Genomic DNA, 21,155 nt, shown 5'->3' with positions numbered 1-21,155 from the left:
TTTCAGATGTCAAACCATCTGCAACAGAAACCTGTTTCAGATATCAAACCAACTGTAACAAAAACCTGTTTCAGATATCAAACCATCTGGAACAGAAACCTGTTTCAGATATCAAACCAACTGTAACAAAAACCTGTTTCAGATATCGAACCATCTGGAACACAATCCTGTTTCAAACAAAAACCTGTTTCAGATATCAAACCATCTCTAACAGAAACCTGTTTCAAAGAAAAACCTGTTTCAGATATCAAACCATCTGCAAGAGAAACCTGTTTCAAAGAAAAACCTGTTTCAGATATCGAACCATCTGGAACACAATCCTGTTTCAAACAAAAACCTGTTTCAGATGTCAAACCATCTGCAACAGAAACATGTTTCAAACAAAAACCTGTTTCAGATATCAAACCAGTTGCAACAGAAACCTGTTTCACACAAAAACCTGTTTCAGATAAACCATCTGTAACAAAAAAACTGTTTCAGATATCAAACCTTCTGCAACAAAAACCTGTTTCAGATATCAAACCATCTGCAACAGAATCCTGTTTCAAATATCAAACCATCTGCAACAGAAACCTGTTTCAAACAAAAACCTGGTTCAGATGTCAAACCATCTGCAACAGAAACCTGTTTCAGATATCAAACCATCTGCAATAGAAACCTGTTTCAAACAATAACCTGTTTCAGATATCAAACCATCTGCAACAGAAACCTATTTCAAACAAAAACCTCTTTCAGATATCAAACCATCTCTAACAGAAACCTGTTTCAAAGAAAAACCTGTTTCAGATATCAAACCATCTGCAACAGAAACATGTTTCAAACAAAAACCTGTTTCAGATATCAAACCATCTTTAACAGAAACCTGTTTCAAACAAAAACCTGTTTCAGATGTCAAACCATCTGCAACAAAAACCTGTTTCAGATATCAAACCATTTGCAACAGAAACCTGTTTCAGATAAACCATCTGCAACAAAAACCTGTTTCACACAAAAACCTGTTTCAGATAAACCATCTGTAACAAAAAAACTGTTTCAGATATCAAACCTTCTGCAACAGAATCCTGTTTCAAATATCAAACCATCTGCAACAGAATCCTGTTTCAAATATCAAACCATCTGCAACAGAATCCTGTTTCAAATATCAAACCATCTGCAACAGAAACCTGTTTCAAACAAAAACCTGTTTCAGATATCAAACCATCTGCAACAGAAACCTGTTTCAAACAATAACCTGTTTCAGATATCAAACCATCTGCAACAGAAACCTGTTTCAAACAGAAAGCTGTCTCAGATGTCAAACCATCTGTAACAGAAACCTGTTTCAAACAAAAACCTGTTTCAGATATCAAACCATCTGCAACAGAAACCTATTTCAAACAAAAACCTGTTTCAGATATCAAACCATCTCTAACAAAAACCTGTTTCAACGAAAAACCTGTTTCAGATATCAAACCATCTGCAACAGAAACCTGTTTCAAACAAAAATCTGTTTTAGATATCAAACCATCTGCAACAGAAACCTGTTTCAAACAAAATCTTGTTTTAGATATCAAAACATCTGCAACAGAAACCTGTTTCAGATATCAAACCATCAGCAACAGAAACCTGTTTCAAACAGAAAGCTGTTTCAGATGTCAAACCATCTGTAACAGAAAGCTGTTTCACATATCAAACCATCTGTAACAGAAACCTGTTTCAGATATCAAACCATATGCAACAGAAACCTGTTTCAAACAAAAACCTGTTTCAGATGTCAAACCATCTGCAACAGAAACCTGTTTCAAACAAAAACCTGTTTCAGATATCAAACCATCTGCAACAGAAAGCTGTTTCAGATATCAAACTATCTGCAAGAGAAACCTGTTTCAAACAAAAACCTGTTTCAGATGTCAAACCATCTGTAACAGAAAGCTGTTTCAAGCAAAAACCTGTTTCAGATATCAAACCATCTGCAACAGAAACCTGTTTCAAACAAAAACCTGTTTCAGATATCAAACCATCAGCAACAGAAACCTGCTTCAAACAGAAAGCTGTTTCAGATGTCAAACCATCTGTAACAGAAAGCTGTTTCACATATCAAACCATCTATAACAGAAACCTGTTTCAGATATCAAACCATATGCAACAGAAACCTGTTTCAAACAAAAACCTGTTTCAGATGTCAAACCATCTGCAACAGAAACCTGTTTCAAACAAAAACCTGTTTCAGATATCAAACCATCTGCAACAGAAAGCTGTTTCAGATATCAAACTATCTGCAAGAGAAACCTGTTTCAAACAAAAACCTGTTTCAGATGTCAAACCATCTGTAACAGAAAGCTGTTTCAAGCAAAAACCTGTTTCAGATATCAAACCATCTGCAACAGAAACCTGTTTTAGATATCAAACCATCTGCAACAGAAACCTGTTTCAAACAAAAACCTGTTTCAGATGTCAAACCATCTGTAACAGAAAGCTGTTTCAAGCAAAAACCTGTTTCAGATATCAAACCATCTGCAACAGAAACCTGTTTTAGATATCAAACCATCTGCAACAGAAACCTGTTTCAAACAAAAACCTGTTTCAGATGTCAAACCATCTGTAACAGAAAGCTGTTTCAAGCAAAAACCTGTTTCAGATATCAAACCATCTGCAACAGAAACCTGTTTCAGATATCAAACCATCTGCAACAGAAACCTGTTTCAAACAAAAACCTGTTTCAGATATCAAACCATCTCTAACAGAAACTGTTTCAAAGAAAAACCTGTTTCAGATATCAAACCATCTGTAACAGAAACCTGTTTCAGATATAAAACGATATGCAACAGAAACCTGTTTCAAACAAAAACCTGTTTCAGATGTCAAACCATCTGCAACAGAAACCTGTTTCAGATAAACCATTTGCAACAGAAACCTGTTTCAAACAAAAACCTGTTTCAGATATCAAACCATTTGCAACAGAAACCTGTTTCACACAAAAACCTGTTTCAGATAAACCATCTCTAACAAAAAAACTGTTTCAGATATCAAACCATCTGCAACAGAAACCTGTTTCAGATATAAAACGATATGCAACAGAAACCTGTTTCAAACAAAAACCTGTTTCAGATATCAAACCATCTGCAATAGAAACCTGTTTCAAACAATAACCTGTTTCAGATATCAAACCATCTGCAACAGAAACCTATTTCAAACAAAAACCTCTTTCAGATATCAAACCATCTCTAACAGAAACCTGTTTCAAAGAAAAACCTGTTTCAGATGTCAAACCATCTGCAACAGAAACCTGTTTCAGATATCAAACCATCTGCAACAGAAACATGTTTCAAACAAAAACCTGTTTCAGATATCAAACCATCTTTAACAGAAACCTGTTTCAAACAAAAACCTGTTTCAGATGTCAAACCATCTGCAACAAAAACCTGTTTCAGATATCAAACCATTTGCAACAGAGACCTGTTTCAGATAAACCATCTGCAACAAAAACCTGTTTCACACAAAAACCTGTTTCAGATAAACCATCTGTAACAAAAAAACTGTTTCAGATATCAAACCTTCTGCAACAGAATCCTGTTTCAAATATCAAACCATCTGCAACAGAATCCTGTTTCAAATATCACACCATCTGCAACAGAATCCTGTTTCAAATATCAAACCATCTGCAACAGAATCCTGTTTCAAATATCAAACCATCTGCAACAGAAACCTGTTTCAAACAAAAACCTGTTTCAGATATCAAACCATCTGCAACAGAAACCTGTTTTAGATATCAAACCATCTGCAACAGAAACCTGTTTCAAACAAAAACCTGTTTCAGATATCAAACCATCAGCAACAGAAACCTGTTTCAAACATCAAACCATCTGTAACAGAAACCTGTTTCAGATATCAAACCATCTGCAACAGAAACCTGTTTCAAACAAAAACCTGTTTCAGATATCAAACCATCTGCAACAGAAACCTGTTTCAAACAATAACCTGTTTCAGATATCAAACCATCTGCAACAGAAACCTGTTTCAAACAGAAAGCTGTCTCAGATGTCAAACCATCTGTAACAGAAACCTGTTTCAAACAAAAACCTGTTTCAGATATCAAACCATCTGCAACAGAAACCTATTTCAAACAAAAACCTGTTTCAGATATCAAACCATCTCTAACAAAAACCTGTTTCAACGAAAAACCTGTTTCAGATATCAAACCATCTGCAACAGAAACCTGTTTCAAACAAAAATCTGTTTTAGATATCAAACCATCTGCAACAGAAACCTGTTTCAAACAAAATCTTGTTTTAGATATCAAAACATCTGCAACAGAAACCTGTTTCAGATATCAAACCATCAGCAACAGAAACCTGTTTCAAACAGAAAGCTGTTTCAGATGTCAAACCATCTGTAACAGAAAGCTGTTTCACATATCAAACCATCTGTAACAGAAACCTGTTTCAGATATCAAACCATATGCAACAGAAACCTGTTTCAAACAAAAACCTGTTTCAGATGTCAAACCATCTGCAACAGAAACCTGTTTCAAACAAAAACCTGTTTCAGATATCAAACCATCTGCAACAGAAAGCTGTTTCAGATATCAAACTATCTGCAAGAGAAACCTGTTTCAAACAAAAACCTGTTTCAGATGTCAAACCATCTGTAACAGAAAGCTGTTTCAAGCAAAAACCTGTTTCAGATATCAAACCATCTGCAACAGAAACCTGTTTTAGATATCAAACCATCTGCAACAGAAACCTGTTTCAAACAAAAACCTGTTTCAGATATCAAACCATCAGCAACAGAAACCTGTTTCAAACATCAAACCATCTGTAACAGAAACCTGTTTCAGATATCAAACCATATGCAACAGAAACCTGTTTCAAACAAAAACCTGTTTCAGATGTCAAACCATCTGCAACAGAAACCTGTTTCAAACAAAAACCTGTTTCAGATATCAAACCATCTGCAACAGAAAGCTGTTTCAGATATCAAACTATCTGCAAGAGAAACCTGTTTCAAACAAAAACCTGTTTCAGATGTCAAACCATCTGTAACAGAAAGCTGTTTCAAGCAAAAACCTGTTTCAGATATCAAACCATCTGCAACAGAAACCTGTTTTAGATATCAAACCATCTGCAACAGAAACCTGTTTCAAACAAAAACCTGTTTCAGATGTCAAACCATCTGTAACAGAAAGCTGTTTCAAGCAAAAACCTGTTTCAGATATCAAACCATCTGCAACAGAAACCTGTTTCAGATATCAAACCATCTGCAACAGAAACCTGTTTCAAACAAAAACCTGTTTCAGATGTCAAACCATCTGTAACAGAAAGCTGTTTCAAGCAAAAACCTGTTTCAGATATCAAACCATCTGCAACAGAAACCTGTTTTAGATATCAAACCATCTGCAACAGAAACCTGTTTCAAACAAAAACCTGTTTCAGATATCAAACCATCTCTAACAGAAACTGTTTCAAAGAAAAACCTGTTTCAGATGTCAAACCATCTGCAACAGAAACCTGCTTCAGATATCAAACCATCTGCAACAGAAACCTGTTTCAGATATCAAACCATCTGCAACAGAACCGTGTTTCAAACAGAAACCTGTTTCAGATATCAAACCATCTGCAACAGAAACCTGTTTCAAACAACAACCTGTTTCAGATGTCAAACAATCTGCAACAGAAACCTGTTTCAGATATCAAACCATCTGCAACAGAAACCTGTTTCAAACAAAAATCTGTTTTAGATATCAAAACATCTGCAACAGAAACCTGTTTCAGTTATCAAACCATCAGCAACAGAAACCTGTTTCAAACAGAAAGCTGTTTCAGATGTCAAACCATCTGTAACAGAAAGCTGTTTCACATATCAAACCATCTGTAACAGAAACCTGTTTCAGATATCAAACCATGTGCAACAGAAACCTGTTTCAAACAAAAACCTGTTTCAGATGTCAAACCACCTGCAACAGAAACCTGTTTCAAACATCAAACCATCTGCAACAGAAAGCTGTTTCAGATATCAAACTATCTGCAAGAGAAACCTGTTTCAAACAAAAACCTGTTTCAGATGTCAAACCATCTGTAACAGAAAGCTGTTTCAAACAAAAAGCTGTTTCAGATGTCAAACCATCTGTAACAGAAAGCTGTTTCACATATCAAACCATCTGCAACAGAAACCTGTTTCAGATATAAAACGATATGCAACAGAAACATGTTTCAAACAAAAACCTGTTTCAGATATCAAACCATCTTTAACAGAAACCTGTTTCAAACAAAAACCTGTTTCAGATGTCAAACCATCTGCAACAAAAACCTGTTTCAGATATCAAACCATCTGCAACAGAAACATGTTTCAAACAAAAACCTGTTTCAGATATCAAACCATCTTTAACAGAAACCTGTTTCAAACAAAAACCTGTTTCAGATGTCAAACCATCTGCAACAAAAACCTGTTTCAGATATCAAACCATTTGCAACAGAGACCTGTTTCAGATAAACCATCTGCAACAAAAACCTGTTTCACACAAAAACCTGTTTCAGATAAACCATCTGTAACAAAAAAACTGTTTCAGATATCAAACCTTCTGCAACAGAATCCTGTTTCAAATATCAAACCATCTGCAACAGAATCCTGTTTCAAATATCAAACCATCTGCAACAGAATCCTGTTTCAAATATCAAACCATCTGCAACAGAATCCTGTTTCAAATATCAAACCATCTGCAACAGAAACCTGTTTCAAACAAAAACCTGTTTCAGATATCAAACCATCTGCAACAGAAACCTGTTTTAGATATCAAACCATCTGCAACAGAAACCTGTTTCAAACAAAAACCTGTTTCAGATATCAAACCATCAGCAACAGAAACCTGTTTCAAACATCAAACCATCTGTAACAGAAACCTGTTTCAGATATCAAACCATCTGCAACAGAAACCTGTTTCAAACAAAAACCTGTTTCAGATATCAAACCATCTGCAACAGAAACCTGTTTCAAACAATAACCTGTTTCAGATATCAAACCATCTGCAACAGAAACCTGTTTCAAACAGAAAGCTGTCTCAGATGTCAAACCATCTGTAACAGAAACTTGTTTCAAACAAAAACCTGTTTCAGATATCAAACCATCTGCAACAGAAACCTATTTCAAACAAAAACCTGTTTCAGATATCAAACCATCTCTAACAAAAACCTGTTTCAACGAAAAACCTGTTTCAGATATCAAACCATCTGCAACAGAAACCTGTTTCAAACAAAAATCTGTTTTAGATATCAAACCATCTGCAACAGAAACCTGTTTCAAACAAAATCTTGTTTTAGATATCAAACATCTGCAACAGAAACCTGTTTCAGATATCAAACCATCAGCAACAGAAACCTGTTTCAAACAGAAAGCTGTTTCAGATGTCAAACCATCTGTAACAGAAAGCTGTTTCACATATCAAACCATCTGTAACAGAAACCTGTTTCAGATATCAAACCATATGCAACAGAAACCTGTTTCAAACAAAAACCTGTTTCAGATGTCAAACCATCTGCAACAGAAACCTGTTTCAAACAAAAACCTGTTTCAGATATCAAACCATCTGCAACAGAAAGCTGTTTCAGATATCAAACTATCTGCAAGAGAAACCTGTTTCAAACAAAAACCTGTTTCAGATGTCAAACCATCTGTAACAGAAAGCTGTTTCAAGCAAAAACCTGTTTCAGATATCAAACCATCTGCAACAGAAACCTGTTTTAGATATCAAACCATCTGCAACAGAAACCTGTTTCAAACAAAAACCTGTTTCAGATATCAAACCATCAGCAACAGAAACCTGTTTCAAACATCAAACCATCTGTAACAGAAACCTGTTTCAGATATCAAACCATATGCAACAGAAACCTGTTTCAAACAAAAACCTGTTTCAGATGTCAAACCATCTGCAACAGAAACCTGTTTCAAACAAAAACCTGTTTCAGATATCAAACCATCTGCAACAGAAAGCTGTTTCAGATATCAAACTATCTGCAAGAGAAACCTGTTTCAAACAAAAACCTGTTTCAGATGTCAAACCATCTGTAACAGAAAGCTGTTTCAAGCAAAAACCTGTTTCAGATATCAAACCATCTGCAACAGAAACCTGTTTTAGATATCAAACCATCTGCAACAGAAACCTGTTTCAAACAAAAACCTGTTTCAGATGTCAAACCATCTGTAACAGAAAGCTGTTTCAAGCAAAAACCTGTTTCAGATATCAAACCATCTGCAACAGAAACCTGTTTTAGATATCAAACCATCTGCAACAGAAACCTGTTTCAAACAAAAACCTGTTTCAGATGTCAAACCATCTGTAACAGAAAGCTGTTTCAAGCAAAAACCTGTTTCAGATATCAAACCATCTGCAACAGAAACCTGTTTTAGATATCAAACCATCTGCAACAGAAACCTGTTTCAAACAAAAACCTGTTTCAGATATCAAACCATCTCTAACAGAAACTGTTTCAAAGAAAAACCTGTTTCAGATGTCAAACCATCTGCAACAGAAACCTGCTTCAGATATCAAACCATCTGCAACAGAAACCTGTTTCAGATATCAAACCATCTGCAACAGAACCGTGTTTCAAACAGAAACCTGTTTCAGATATCAAACCATCTGCAACAGAAACCTGTTTCAAACAACAACCTGTTTCAGATGTCAAACAATCTGCAACAGAAACCTGTTTCAGATATCAAACCATCTGCAACAGAAACCTGTTTCAAACAAAAAGCTGTTTTAGATATCAAAACATCTGCAACAGAAACCTGTTTCAGTTATCAAACCATCAGCAACAGAAACCTGTTTCAAACAGAAAGCTGTTTCAGATGTCAAACCATCTGTAACAGAAAGCTGTTTCACATATCAAACCATCTGTAACAGAAACCTGTTTCAGATATCAAACCATGTGCAACAGAAACCTGTTTCAAACAAAAACCTGTTTCAGATGTCAAACCACCTGCAACAGAAACCTGTTTCAAACATCAAACCATCTGCAACAGAAAGCTGTTTCAGATATCAAACTATCTGCAAGAGAAACCTGTTTCAAACAAAAACCTGTTTCAGATGTCAAACCATCTGTAACAGAAAGCTGTTTCAAACAAAAAGCTGTTTCAGATGTCAAACCATCTGTAACAGAAAGCTGTTTCAGATATCAAACCATCTGCAACAGAAAGCTGTTTCAGATATCAAACCATCTGCAACAGAAAGCTGTTTCAGATATCAAACCATCTGTAACAGAAAGCTGTTTCAAGCAAAAACCTGTTTCAGATATCAAACCATCTGCAACAGAAACCTGTTTTAGATATCAAACCATCTGCAACAGAAACCTGTTTCAAACAAAAACCTGTTTCAGATATCAAACCATCTCTAACAGAAACTGTTTCAAAGAAAAACCTGTTTCAGATATCAAACCATCTGTAACAGAAACCTGTTTCAAACAGAAACCTGTTTCAGATGTCAAACCATCTGCAACAGAAACCTGTTTCAGATATCAAACCATCTGCAACAGAAACCTGTTTCAAACAAAAACCTGTTTCAGATGTCAAACCATCTGCAACAGAAACCTGCTTCAGATATCAAACCATCTGCAACAGAAACCTGCTTCAGATATCAAACCATCTGCAACAGAAACCTGCTTCAGATATCAAACCATCTGCAACAGAAACCTGTTTCAAACAAAAACCTGTTTTAGATATCAAACCATCTGCAACAGAAACCTGTTTCAAACAAAAACCTGTTTCAGATATCAAACCATCTGCAACAGAAACCTGTTTCAGATATCAAACCATCTGCAACAGAAACCTGTTTCAAACAAAAACCTGTTTCAGATATCACACCATCTGTAACAAAAACCTGTTTCAGATATCACACCATCTGCAACAGAAACCTGTTGCAGATATCAAACCATCTGTAACAGAAACCTGTTTCAAACAGAAACATGTTGCAGATATCAAACCATCAGTAACAGAAACCTGTTTCAGATATCAAACCATCTGTAACAGAAACCTGTTTCAAACAGAAACCTGTTTCAGATATCAAACTATCTGCAAAAGAAACCCGTTTCAAATTAAACCAAAAGTCTGTGCCTAACTGAAGCACATTTCAAGTACAATCCTGGTTCTGGTCTGTCCTTGAGAAACCTGAACATGGAAGTGGGCTAAACCAGTTTTAGTGTGGATGCTGGGTTGGATGCAGTGACTGTGTTCTTCACAGTTTGTACCTGTTGTGTCGTCTCATGTCCTCAGACTTTGAGCAGTTGGTTTTGACGGGGGAAACCTGGAGACAGAATTTTTCAAAGTAACAAATGGGTGAAAAATGAAGAATGCACCTTTTTATGGTGATGCGTTTTGTGTGTGAAATCAACACACATTCAGACATGGTGTTTATCTAAGGTGCTCCTCCTGATACCTGTGGACTGGACTGGAGGACAGGCCTCTGCTTTGCATGTGGAACTCTTCAGACAGATCTGTCAACCTCTATCACTGTCCCGAGCCTCACTTATGGACATTTGCTGATTTTAATTGTACTGATTTTGGCTTCCTGGTGACAGCTGTATCTAGCTGTGTCCAGGATTAGTGCAGCAGTAGCACATACAAGTTCTCTGGTTATCTGATGTTTGGTATGGTGCATGTTATGTCTGCGTTGTTGTGCCGATGTTTGTTATGCCTGTTACACTGACGACGTGCGCCGTGTCTGTGTTGCTACACTGACGACGTGCGCCGTGTCTGTGTTGCTACACTGACGACGTGCGCCGTGTCTGTGTTGTTACACTGACGACGTGCGCCGTGTCTGTGTTGTTACACTGACGACGTGTGCTGTGACCACCGACTCTCAATAGTCCATTTTCATCGAGGACAGGATTCAGTGTGGCCAGAGGGCTATTCTTAGGAATACTTTTCCCTTCCATGAGTGCACTGTATTCCTCTGTGAAATCTGACTTCTGAACCAAGACGATGACTACTTTCTGGGCTTGGGCTAACTCATCTTGAGGGGTTCTGGGCATTGGTGCCATCCAGTGCACTTGGATTTGTCAGGTGGGGACTGAAAAGAATGAGCAATGTGGATGAGTAAAGCAAGTCCATTCAACAAACTGTTCCATGTGGAGAACCGCTTAAAGCATTCTGTGCCAAGTTGTTTGTTTTTACAGTTGTAACAGATGTGATAACTTGGGGCTGGGGGTGAATCTCATTGTTGTTCTCTGGACTCACCAGTTGAATGGTGGTAGGTGTCGTAAGGTCATGTGTCTTGTAGAGGAAAGCTGGTCCTGTCAACCAACCTGTGTCTCGAAGTCGAGAAGCAGGAACAGATCTGGAAGCGTGACCAGCCGGATTGAGCTCGGAAGTAATGTAATGCCATTGCTCTGGTCTTGTCGACTGTCTGATCCTCTGGATTCTGTTGTGTACATACACATAAAAGCGTCTGCTTTGGTTGTATATGTATCCAAGCACAACTTTACTATCGCAGTAGAAGTGTACTTCATCTGGCTTGATATCCATTTCTTGCAGAATAAAATCTGACATCTCCACAGCTAGCAGAGCTCCACACAACTCCAGCCTGGGTATAGTTGGTTCGTTTTGAGGGGTCAGCTTTGCTTTTCCCAGGATGAAACCAACTTCACACTTTCAATCATCATAAAGGACTCTGAGGTATGCGACTGCACCTATTGCTTTAGTGGAGGCATCAGAAAAAAGACAGAGGTCGGTGCGTTTTTCCTTTGAGGGGGTCTCTGAGGTATATGTTCGAAGAATATGAAGTCGCTGAAGATCATTGAGAGAGTTCCTCCATGTTTCCCACTCCTTGAGCTTTCCTTCTGGAAGCAGAGTGTCCCAATCGTCAACTTCTTTGGAGAATTCTCTGAGCAGAAATCTCCCTTGTATTGTAACTGGGGCTGCAAAGCTGACTGGAACATAAAGACCATTCACTGTAGACAAGACTCCACGCTTTGTGAATGGCTTTTTACCACTTGGTGTCTGGAAAGTAAATGTGTCTGTAGCGAACTCCCAGCAAAGGCCAAGGCTTTGCTGAATGAGCACATTTCCATCCCCAAGGTCAAGGTCTTTAATGCCTTTGGCACAATCTTCTGAAGGGAATGCTGACAACACAGTTGCACTGTTGGTAGCAATTTTATGCACCCTGAGATTTGACTCTGCGAGTGAAGCTTGCGTCCTTCTTAGTAGGCTGATGGCCTCCTCTTCAGTGGGAATTGATATAAGACCATCATCCACATAAAAGTCACGCTCTATGAACTTACGCGTGTCTGTACCATATTCAGGTTCACCCTCTCTTGCTGCCCGTCGGAGCCCGAAAATAGCTACTGCAGGAGAAGGGCTGTTTCCAAAGACGTGGACTCTCATCCTGTATTCCATGAGGTCCTTGTCAAAGTCATTGTCACGGAACCACAAAAACCTCAGTCTCTGTGCTCTTCCCTTACCATGCAACAGTGGAACATTTGCTGGATATCTGCTGTCACTGCCACTGATTCTGTTCTGAAACGGATCAGGACACCCAAGAGGTTGTTGTTTAGATCGGGTCCTGTCAAGCGGACGCTGTTGAGAGAAAGACCTTGGTATTGTGCACTTGAGTCAAATACCACTCTGATTTGCTCAGGCTTTTTTGGGTGATAGACACCAAAGGTCGGCAGATACCAGCATTCTTGACCTTCAGCCAGAGGAGGTGCTGCTTCAGCGTGTTCATTCTCAAAGATCCTCTGAATAAAGTTGATGAACTGCTGCTTCATTTCTGGTTTCTTTTGTAGAGTGCGTTGCAATGAGAAGAGACGATTCAGAGCTTGCTCTCTGTTATTTGGTAGAGGAGGTCTTGGATGTCTAAAAGGGAGAGGAGCAACCCAACTGTTTGTTTCGTCTTGGAATATTTCCTTTTCCATGATATCCAAGAAGATTTCATCCTCTATAGAGACAGCAAGTTTATGGTCATTCTCTGTCTGTTCAAACACTGTGTCCAATTTGATCTTCTGATTTTGTTGTCAAGCTGCCTTTCGGAATATGATGGAATCCATGTTGTTTTCCGTCTTGCATGCTTAACTTTTCTTTGATGTGGCTTTCACAAGGTGTGAATGTTGAAGGCCTACCATTTTCCAAAATGGAGGTTCTGAAGCATTGCACTTTAGGAACATGAGAACTGCCCAAACACACATCGCCTACTATTACCCAGCCCAGATCCAACTTGAGGGCAAAGGGGGCATTGTGAGGTCCATTTACTCTCTTCCTCACTTTGTGCACTCTTAAGATGTCACAGCCTAGCAGCAACAGGATTTGAGTTTCCTCATCCAGCTTCGGGATTTCTTTGGCAATCGGCTTGAGATGTGGATGGTGATAAGCAACCTCAGATGTGGGTATCTCAGATCGGTTGTCGGGTATCTCATTGCATTCTATCAGTACAGGAAGTGATAGACTGACTCCACCATGCACAGGCTCTATCTGGTAACCCTCAGCTCTTCTGCCAGCTGTGTCTGCAATGCCTGCACAAGTCTTGAGTGAGAAGGGAGCTGCGTCGCTGTTGATGTGAAAGTGCTCAAAGAACTCACTTTGCCAGTGATCTGTTGCTCTGATCATCCAGCATTGCGTACATTTTCACTGCATTCTCTCGTTTACCCTTGGGATAGACTTGGACCAAACATATCTTAGAACAGGACCTGGCAGTAAATCCTTTACCACAGACCTTTGTACATGCGCTGTTTACAGTTGGTGATGCAGATGAGGGGTCTTCCTCCCCACCATGACCTAAACTGAAGCTGTATGCTTGAGAGGTTGAAGGAGGTGGACCTGGGTGAAGGGCAGTGCAATGGCTTTCGCTGCCACACTCTGAACACTTGACTGCAGCATTGCAATTGCGTGCCAAATGGGAGTAAGATGCACAGCACTTAAAACAGATCCCATTGTCCTGTAAATAACCTTTCTGTTCCTCCAGTGATTTAATTCTGAAGCCTTGACATTTTTTCACTGGGTGTGGCTTATTATGCAGAGGACAGTTTTTGTTTAGGGCATTGTCTTTTGGAAGTTGATCTGTGTCTGGGACCTTTTTGGGGGTGACATCTACTTTGTTGACAGTGATGGGTGTTCTGCTGAATCTGGGCATAGCTTTGTCAGCTTTAACAGGGTTACTACTGGGAATGGTGAAGCTAGGGTCATTCCTTGCTTTGGCCTCATGACAGATAAAGTTGGTGAAATACCAAAACGGAGAGAAACAGTTTTGATTCTCTTCTTTGTACTTAGTACCATGAGAAATCCATATTTCTTGCAGGTAATGTGGCAACCTCTCAACTATGAGATTAATGCCTCTAGCTGTGTCCAAATATGCCAAACCTTGCAAGTATCAGTCATCCTTTGCTGCTTGAAGCTCCATGAGAAGATCTCCAAGTTCTCTGAGCTTGACAAAGTCTCTGTTTGAGATTCTTGGAAAGACATCCAGCTTCTTGAAAAGTGCATTTTCGATCATCTCGGGTGCACCATAGCACTCCGCTAGTCTATTCCAAGCCATCTCTAGAGCTGCTGTTGGGTCTGACACATGAACAGACAGGATCCTTCTCACATGCTCCAAAGATTCCTTGCCCAACCATTTAGTGAGTAAGTCCAGTTCCTCACCAGCCGTAAGATCAAGGCCATACGTAGAATTAATGAAACCAGACTTCCATGCCCTGAAAGTCTCTGGTTGGTCATTAAACTTTGTGAGCCCAGTATTCACAAGCTCTCTACGTGCTAGAAATCTTGCAAGATCAAGCATATCTTGAGATGGAGGCTGATGATGGACTGCTGCGTGTGGACTTGTGCCAAAGTTATCTCCATGATCGGAGTGATGTGGACGAGAATAAGGTGAGTCAACTTTGCTTTACTTCAGGTGTGATGTAATTTTTTCCTCTTTAATTACAGGGTCTGAAGGGTGAAGCTGCTTGCTTATCGCTGAGTATAGAGATGGTTGTCTCTTAACTGAGTGTTCTGTGGTTATATGGCTTCCTGTGAAGTGAGCTTGAGCCCTCATATAGTCTCTTGTGCGTTCCATTTTACACTCTATTGAAGCTGCGTGATCTGTCTTTCTGGGTAAGTCTTCTCCAAACTCTGATGCTGCTGCCGCTAGTATTTCAGTTTTAGCTAGAGCTGCAGCTGCTTCTTTTTCATGATGTAACACATTTAGATCTGCTTCTAACTTTGTTTGGTCAAGCTGATGGCTCATTTCCAACCTCATTTTGTCAAGTTTGATAGCATTTTCTCTTTGTGAATCAGAATCAGAATCAGTTTAAGTTTATTGCCATTGCCAGTGAACAGGATTCACAGACTAGGAATTTGCTTCGGTACAATGGTGCAACATTAAGAAGAGATAAAATGCTAAGATAAAATATAACGTGTGTCAAAATACGCTAAAATATAAGATAAAAAAAATGAAATATGAAAGGCTGTGTGCAACAGAAAAACAGAGAAACAGAAACAGAAAAAACAGTGCAGTGGGAGGAGTGCAATTAAAAACCAAAGTACACTGTCTAAAGTGACCCGTGATAAAATGACAAAGTGACAGAGTTAAGCTTAAGGTGACTGAGTTATGAGGAATTCATGAGTCTAACGGCAGAGGGGAAGAAACTGTTCTTATGGCGGGAGGTTCTGGTCCGGATGGACCGTAGCCTCCTGCCCGAGGGGAGTGGTTTGAACAGACTGTGTGCAGGGTGAGAAGGGTCAGCTGTGAGCCGACCTGCTCGGCCCAGAGTCCTGGAGACGTGCAGGTCGTGGAGAGATGGAAGGCTACAGCCGATCACCTTCTCAGCAGAGGCCACAATGCGCTGCAGTCTGTGTCTGTCCCTGGCTGTGGCCCCGGCGTACCACACCGTGATGGAGGAGCAGAGGATGGACTCGATGATGGCTGTGTAGAACTGCACCATCAGCTGGACAGGCAGCTTGGCCTTCTTCAGCTGCCACAGGAAGTACATCCTCTGCTGGGCCTTCTTGATGAGGGAGCTGATGGCCGACTCCCACTTAAGGTCCTGGGTGATGGTGGTGCCGAGGAAGCGGTGACAGTCCACAGTGGTGATGGGGCTGTTGGTGAGGGCGAGGGAGGGCGGGGGGGCTGTGGCTTTCCTGAAGTCCACGATCATCTCCACTGTTTTCTGGGCGTTGAGCTCCAAGTTGTTGCTGCTGCACCAGGTCACCAGCCGGTCCACCTCCCTCCTGTAGGCAGACTCATCCCCATCCGAAATGAGTACGATGAGGGTGGTGTCGTCCGCAAACTTGATGAGCTTTACAGAGTCGTGGCTGGAGGTGCAGCAGTTAGTGTACAGGGAGAAGAGCAGAGGGGAAAGGACACAGCCCTGTGGAGATCCTGTGCTGAGAACCCGAGTGTTCGAGACATTTTTTCCCAGCCTCACACGCTGACTCCGGTCCGTCAGGAAGTCTGTGATCCAACTGCAGGTGGAGTTGGGCACGTGGAGCAGAGAAAGCTTGTCCTGGAGCAAAGCTGGAAGGATGGTGTTGAATGCAGAGCTGAAGTCCACAAACAGGATCCTAGCGTAGGTTCCTGGGGAGTCCAAGTGCTGCAGGATGGAGTGCAGGGCCAGGTTTATGGCGTCATCTACAGACCTGTTGGCTCTGTAGGCAAACTGCAGGGGGTCCAGGAGGGGGTCGGTGATGGACTTCAGGTGGGATAAAACCAGGCGTTCGAAGGTCTTCATGACTACAGACGTGAGAGCCACAGGCCTGTAGTCATTAAGTCCAGTGATGCATGGTTTCTTGGGGACTGGAACTATGATTAAGGACTTGAAACAGACTGGGACATGGCATGACACCAGGGAGGTATTGAAGATCCCCATGAAGACTGGGGCCAGCTCATCAGCGCAGTGTCTCAGGGTGGCAGGAGAGACACAGTCTGGGCCCGGGGCCTTACGTGGATTCAGCCTTTTGAAATGTCTCCTCACGCCCTCCTCTTGGACTGAGAGGGCAACAGGGGGAGTGGGGAGGGCAGCAGTGAGAGGGGGGAGGTCCAGAGTGTTTGACTATCCAGTTGTATGGGGGGTGGGGAGGTGTGAGTCCATGTATTCAAAACGTCAATAGAAGACGTTCAGGTCGTTGGCCAGCTTCAGGTCGTCAATAGAACGAGGTGCTTTGGGCTTGTAGTTGGTGATCTCTTTCAACCCCCTCCACACAGAGGCCGAGTTGTTGGCAGAGAACCTTTGCTGCAGACGTGAGCTGTACATGGATTTAGCCTTTGCCACCTCCTTGCTAAATCTGTACTTTGCACCTCTATAGCCGTCTCTGTCTCCTTCTCTGAAAGCCACCTCTTTCTGCTGACGGAGCTGCTGGAGTTTAGGTGTGAACCAGGGCTTGTCATTGTTATATCTCACCCTGGTACGCTGTGGGATGATGCTGTCTTCACAGAAATGAATATATGACGTCACAGTGTCCGTGTAGTCATCTAGACTGTCTGTTGAAGCCTCAAATATATCCCAATCCGTGGTGGCCAAGAACGCGTGTAGCTCCTCTACAGCTTCATTGCTCCACACTTTAGACGTCCTCACAACAGGTTTAGAGAGTTTAAGTCTCTGTCTGTACGTGGGGATCAAGTGGACCATCACGTGATCTGAGAGTCCCAAAGCTGCATGGGCCACCGCGCGGTAGGCGCCGCTCACTGTCGTGTAACAATGATCTAACGTGCTCCCTTCTCTGGTCGGGCATTTAACAAACTGTTTGTATTTTGGTAATTCCTGACAGATTCCCTTTGTTAAAATCACCGAGAATTATAACAAGAGAGTCCGGAAAGTCTCTCTCCACGCTCATAATCTGATCCGCGAGCGCGCGCTCGGCCTCGTGCACGTTCGCGCTCGGTGGAATATACACAGAGCAAAGTATGAAAGAGTTAAACTCACGTGGAGAGTAGAACAATCTGCGGTTTATGAGGAGATATTCCAGAGAGGGACAGCAGTGTTGGGAGATCACAGTCACATCGGAGCACCAGGCGTTGTTGATATAGAAGCAGAGTCCACCCCCTCTAGTTTTTCCACCAGAGAGTGCTCGGTCTCTGTCTGCATGGAGGAGTTGGAATCCCTCTAGTTGGAGCGCGCAGTCCGGTGTCTGTGCATTTAACCACGTCTCTGTGAAGCACAGTACACAAGATGAGGAGAAATCTCTATTCTTCTTCATCAGCAGTACCAGCTCATCCATCTTGTTGTGGAGTGAGCGGACGTTGGAGAGAAATATCCCAGGTAGGGGCGTGCGCATGCCCCTTCGTCTGAGGCGCACAAGAGCTCCAGCGCGTTTCCCTCTCCGCTGTCGTCTCACTTTTTTGGCCAAAAAGTGAACCAGTTCAGCTGCAGGCACTAAAAAAACTGGCGTAATGTCCGTGGGTGTTGATGATTTGATGTTTAGAAATAGTGCACGTGTACGTGCAGCTTCAGCATCAGCCCGAGCTTGGGCTGCAACCGCTGCAGCAGATGACCCAGATCGATGTGAGTGGCGAGATGAACGTGAGTGTCTTGAGCGCAACTCAGCCTTGTATTCTGTCATATAACGTGTAGAGCCTCCTGTTCCATCATCCTTAGCTTCCTTTGCTAAGGTTACTGATCTGCCTTCTTCAGATATGACGCAGAAAGAGCGTGAGGTCCACTACCATGTGATTCGCTGCTTGCAGGTTTTACATCTTTTCATTGTACTGTTCTTTGTGTGGCGACACAAATTAACAGCCAGCCAAACTCCGTTTAAGAAATGCGGAGTCAGGAATCATCTTAGTCTTGCCCTTTAATAAGATGAGTTGATGATGCATCCCTAAACCAGAGTAAAAAGATGATGCTTTCACAAGCCTAAACAAATGGATGGCTGCAGAAAGGAACACACGTCTGCTCCCAGTTGTGCATGAGGATGAAAAAGGCAGCTGCATATGACAACTTCCTGTATTAACATGCAATTTCCTGCTCTAGCAAACAACCACTAGATGGTGCTAAAACGTTGTTTTATGGTTCTTATCTGCCAAGGGCAGGACACTGACTGTTTGTTATGTTTGTTGTTACACTGATGACGTTTGTTATGTCTCGTTACACTGATGACGTTTGTTATGTCTGTTGTTACGTTACACTGATGACGTTTGTTATGTCTGTTGTTACGTTACACTGATGACGTTTGTTATGTCTCGTTACACTGATGACGTTTGTTATGTCTGTTGTTACACTGATGACGTTTGTTATGTCTCGTTACACTGATGACGTTTATGTCTGTTGTTACACTGATGACGTTTGTTATGTCTCGTTACACTGATGACGTTTGTTATGTCTGTTGTTACACTGATGCTGTTTGTTATGTCTCGTTACACTGATGACGTTTGTTATGTCTGTTGTTACACTGATGCTGTTTGTTATGTCTCGTTACACTGATGACGTTTGTTATGTCTGTTGTTACACTGATGCTGTTTGTTATGTCTCGTTACACTGATGACGTTTGTTATGTCTGTTGTTACACTGATGCTGTTTGTTATGTCTGCTGTTATACTGATTATGTTTGTTATGTCTGTTGTTATACTGATGTTTGTTATGCGTCATCAGTGCAGTGAAAACAATTATGTCAGAAATTAGTCCAGCTTTTCATTCTAACTTCCTCCTAACAGCTCTTCATGCCTCCTGACGGCTTACAGTGCAGCAGATTTGTTTTGTGTGTGTGTGTTTGAATTAGGACCGTAAATTAACTCCTTCAAATCTTCATCTGTCAGCAAAACAAACTCTGCATGTTAAGTTAAACACTGCTCGCACTCATGGGCAGGATCTGCCACGTGCAATGGTACAAAATGTATGGAACCAAATTGCACTCTAAATGGAACCAAGGTGCACTCTAAACGCAATGCAACACAAATGGGACGAATAATCCATGTCACGTGACATACAAAGCACCAATCAAACGACAAGGATCCACTCAGCTGCTGTATAAAAATACTGATGCCGTTTGTTATGTCAGTTGTTACACTGATGCCGTTTGTTATGTCAGTTGCTACACTGATGACGTTTGTTATGTCTGTTGCTACACTGATGATGTTTGTTATGTCTGTTGTTATACTGATTATGCCTGTTATGTTCGCTGAATGGTTTGTTCCAGCTTTCACCAAATTAAATATTTGTTCCAATGTAAAAAATATTCATTATTTGTTTTATATCATGGCAAAAATAGATCCTTGTCATTTGATATTATATTAATTTCTTTATTTCTTTATTATTTATTATTATTATTTATTATATTAATTAAACACCAGAAAAGGGACTTACATTTTGGTGCGTCACTGCACTGACTTTGCGTACTTCCAAAAAAAAAGATTTTGTGTACTATCTTCACTCCAGTGATACATGTCAGAAATTTGTCCAGCTTTGGTGCTTCACTACTGCTCTGAAATCAACAATTCAACACGAACTTTGAATAGGAGTCCAAAAATAATTCTTATGATGTAGCCCGCGATGCCGTGCACAGACTTCGTGCACTTCCCAAAAAAAAAGGAAAAAAAAAAAAAAAAAAAAAAACCAAGACCGTGTGCGTGATCAGTGCAGTGAAAAAAAAAATCATATTAGAAATTAGTCCAGCTTTTCATTATTAAAGATCCACTCAGCCGCTGTATAATTTTTGTTATGAGGCTGTTGCTCAACGTAAATGTTCTCACAGTCATTCAATAACACGCAGTTATTGTAAGAATGACACTTCAGAACACAAGGCACATCAAACTGACCCACACCGTCAAACCTGGCCAGGATGCTGCCAAAACCAACCCTCCCGCCTGCAGCATCATCACCGGAGTGGGACAAATCAAGTGACCACTAGATGTCAGTCATCTGTCATGAGCTGTTATACGTAGGTTTGTGTTATGACCCTTTTGGTGGAGCAACTTGCTGGACAGCCTGGACACGTTCGTGGGGGTTCATCACCTCATCATCACTCCACACTGCTTGTTGTGTGGTGTAAGGCATCCAAGCTGGAAACAGATACCGGCCCTGGCCGGCCACGTAACCGGGAATAAACCTGCACTGGATGACTGGGTGTCAATGACTACAGAATCCAGAGATAAGCACCAGCACTGATGGGCATCAGGAACTAATATAGGATGTACATCATATCCTGAGCCATGAAGGTCTGGACCTTTAGTGGGGCCAGTACTCTCTTTCACAGGCTCCTCTGTGGGATTCGAGACTTAGCACAGATGT

General features: G+C 41.0%; 1 protein-coding gene across 2 annotated transcripts in view; it reads right to left on the bottom strand.

Annotated features, from left to right (window-relative positions):
- The window catches only part of lrch3 (leucine-rich repeats and calponin homology (CH) domain containing 3), a 129,276-nt gene that overhangs the window by 83,205 nt on the left and 24,916 nt on the right, over positions 1 to 21,155 (bottom strand). For both annotated transcript variants that reach the window (XM_034165316.1, XM_034165317.1), the window contains exon 10: positions 10,215 to 10,270. In XM_034165316.1, coding sequence (XP_034021207.1) covers positions 10,215 to 10,270 — 56 coding nt within the window. The remainder of the gene's footprint in view (positions 1 to 10,214; positions 10,271 to 21,155) is intronic.

The sequence above is a fragment of the Thalassophryne amazonica genome, unplaced genomic scaffold, assembly GCF_902500255.1.
Source record: "Thalassophryne amazonica unplaced genomic scaffold, fThaAma1.1, whole genome shotgun sequence".
Lineage (NCBI taxonomy): Eukaryota > Metazoa > Chordata > Actinopteri > Batrachoidiformes > Batrachoididae > Thalassophryne > Thalassophryne amazonica.
The sequence above is the reverse complement of the archived record's forward strand: the minus strand, read 5'-3'. Positions and strand labels throughout refer to the sequence as shown.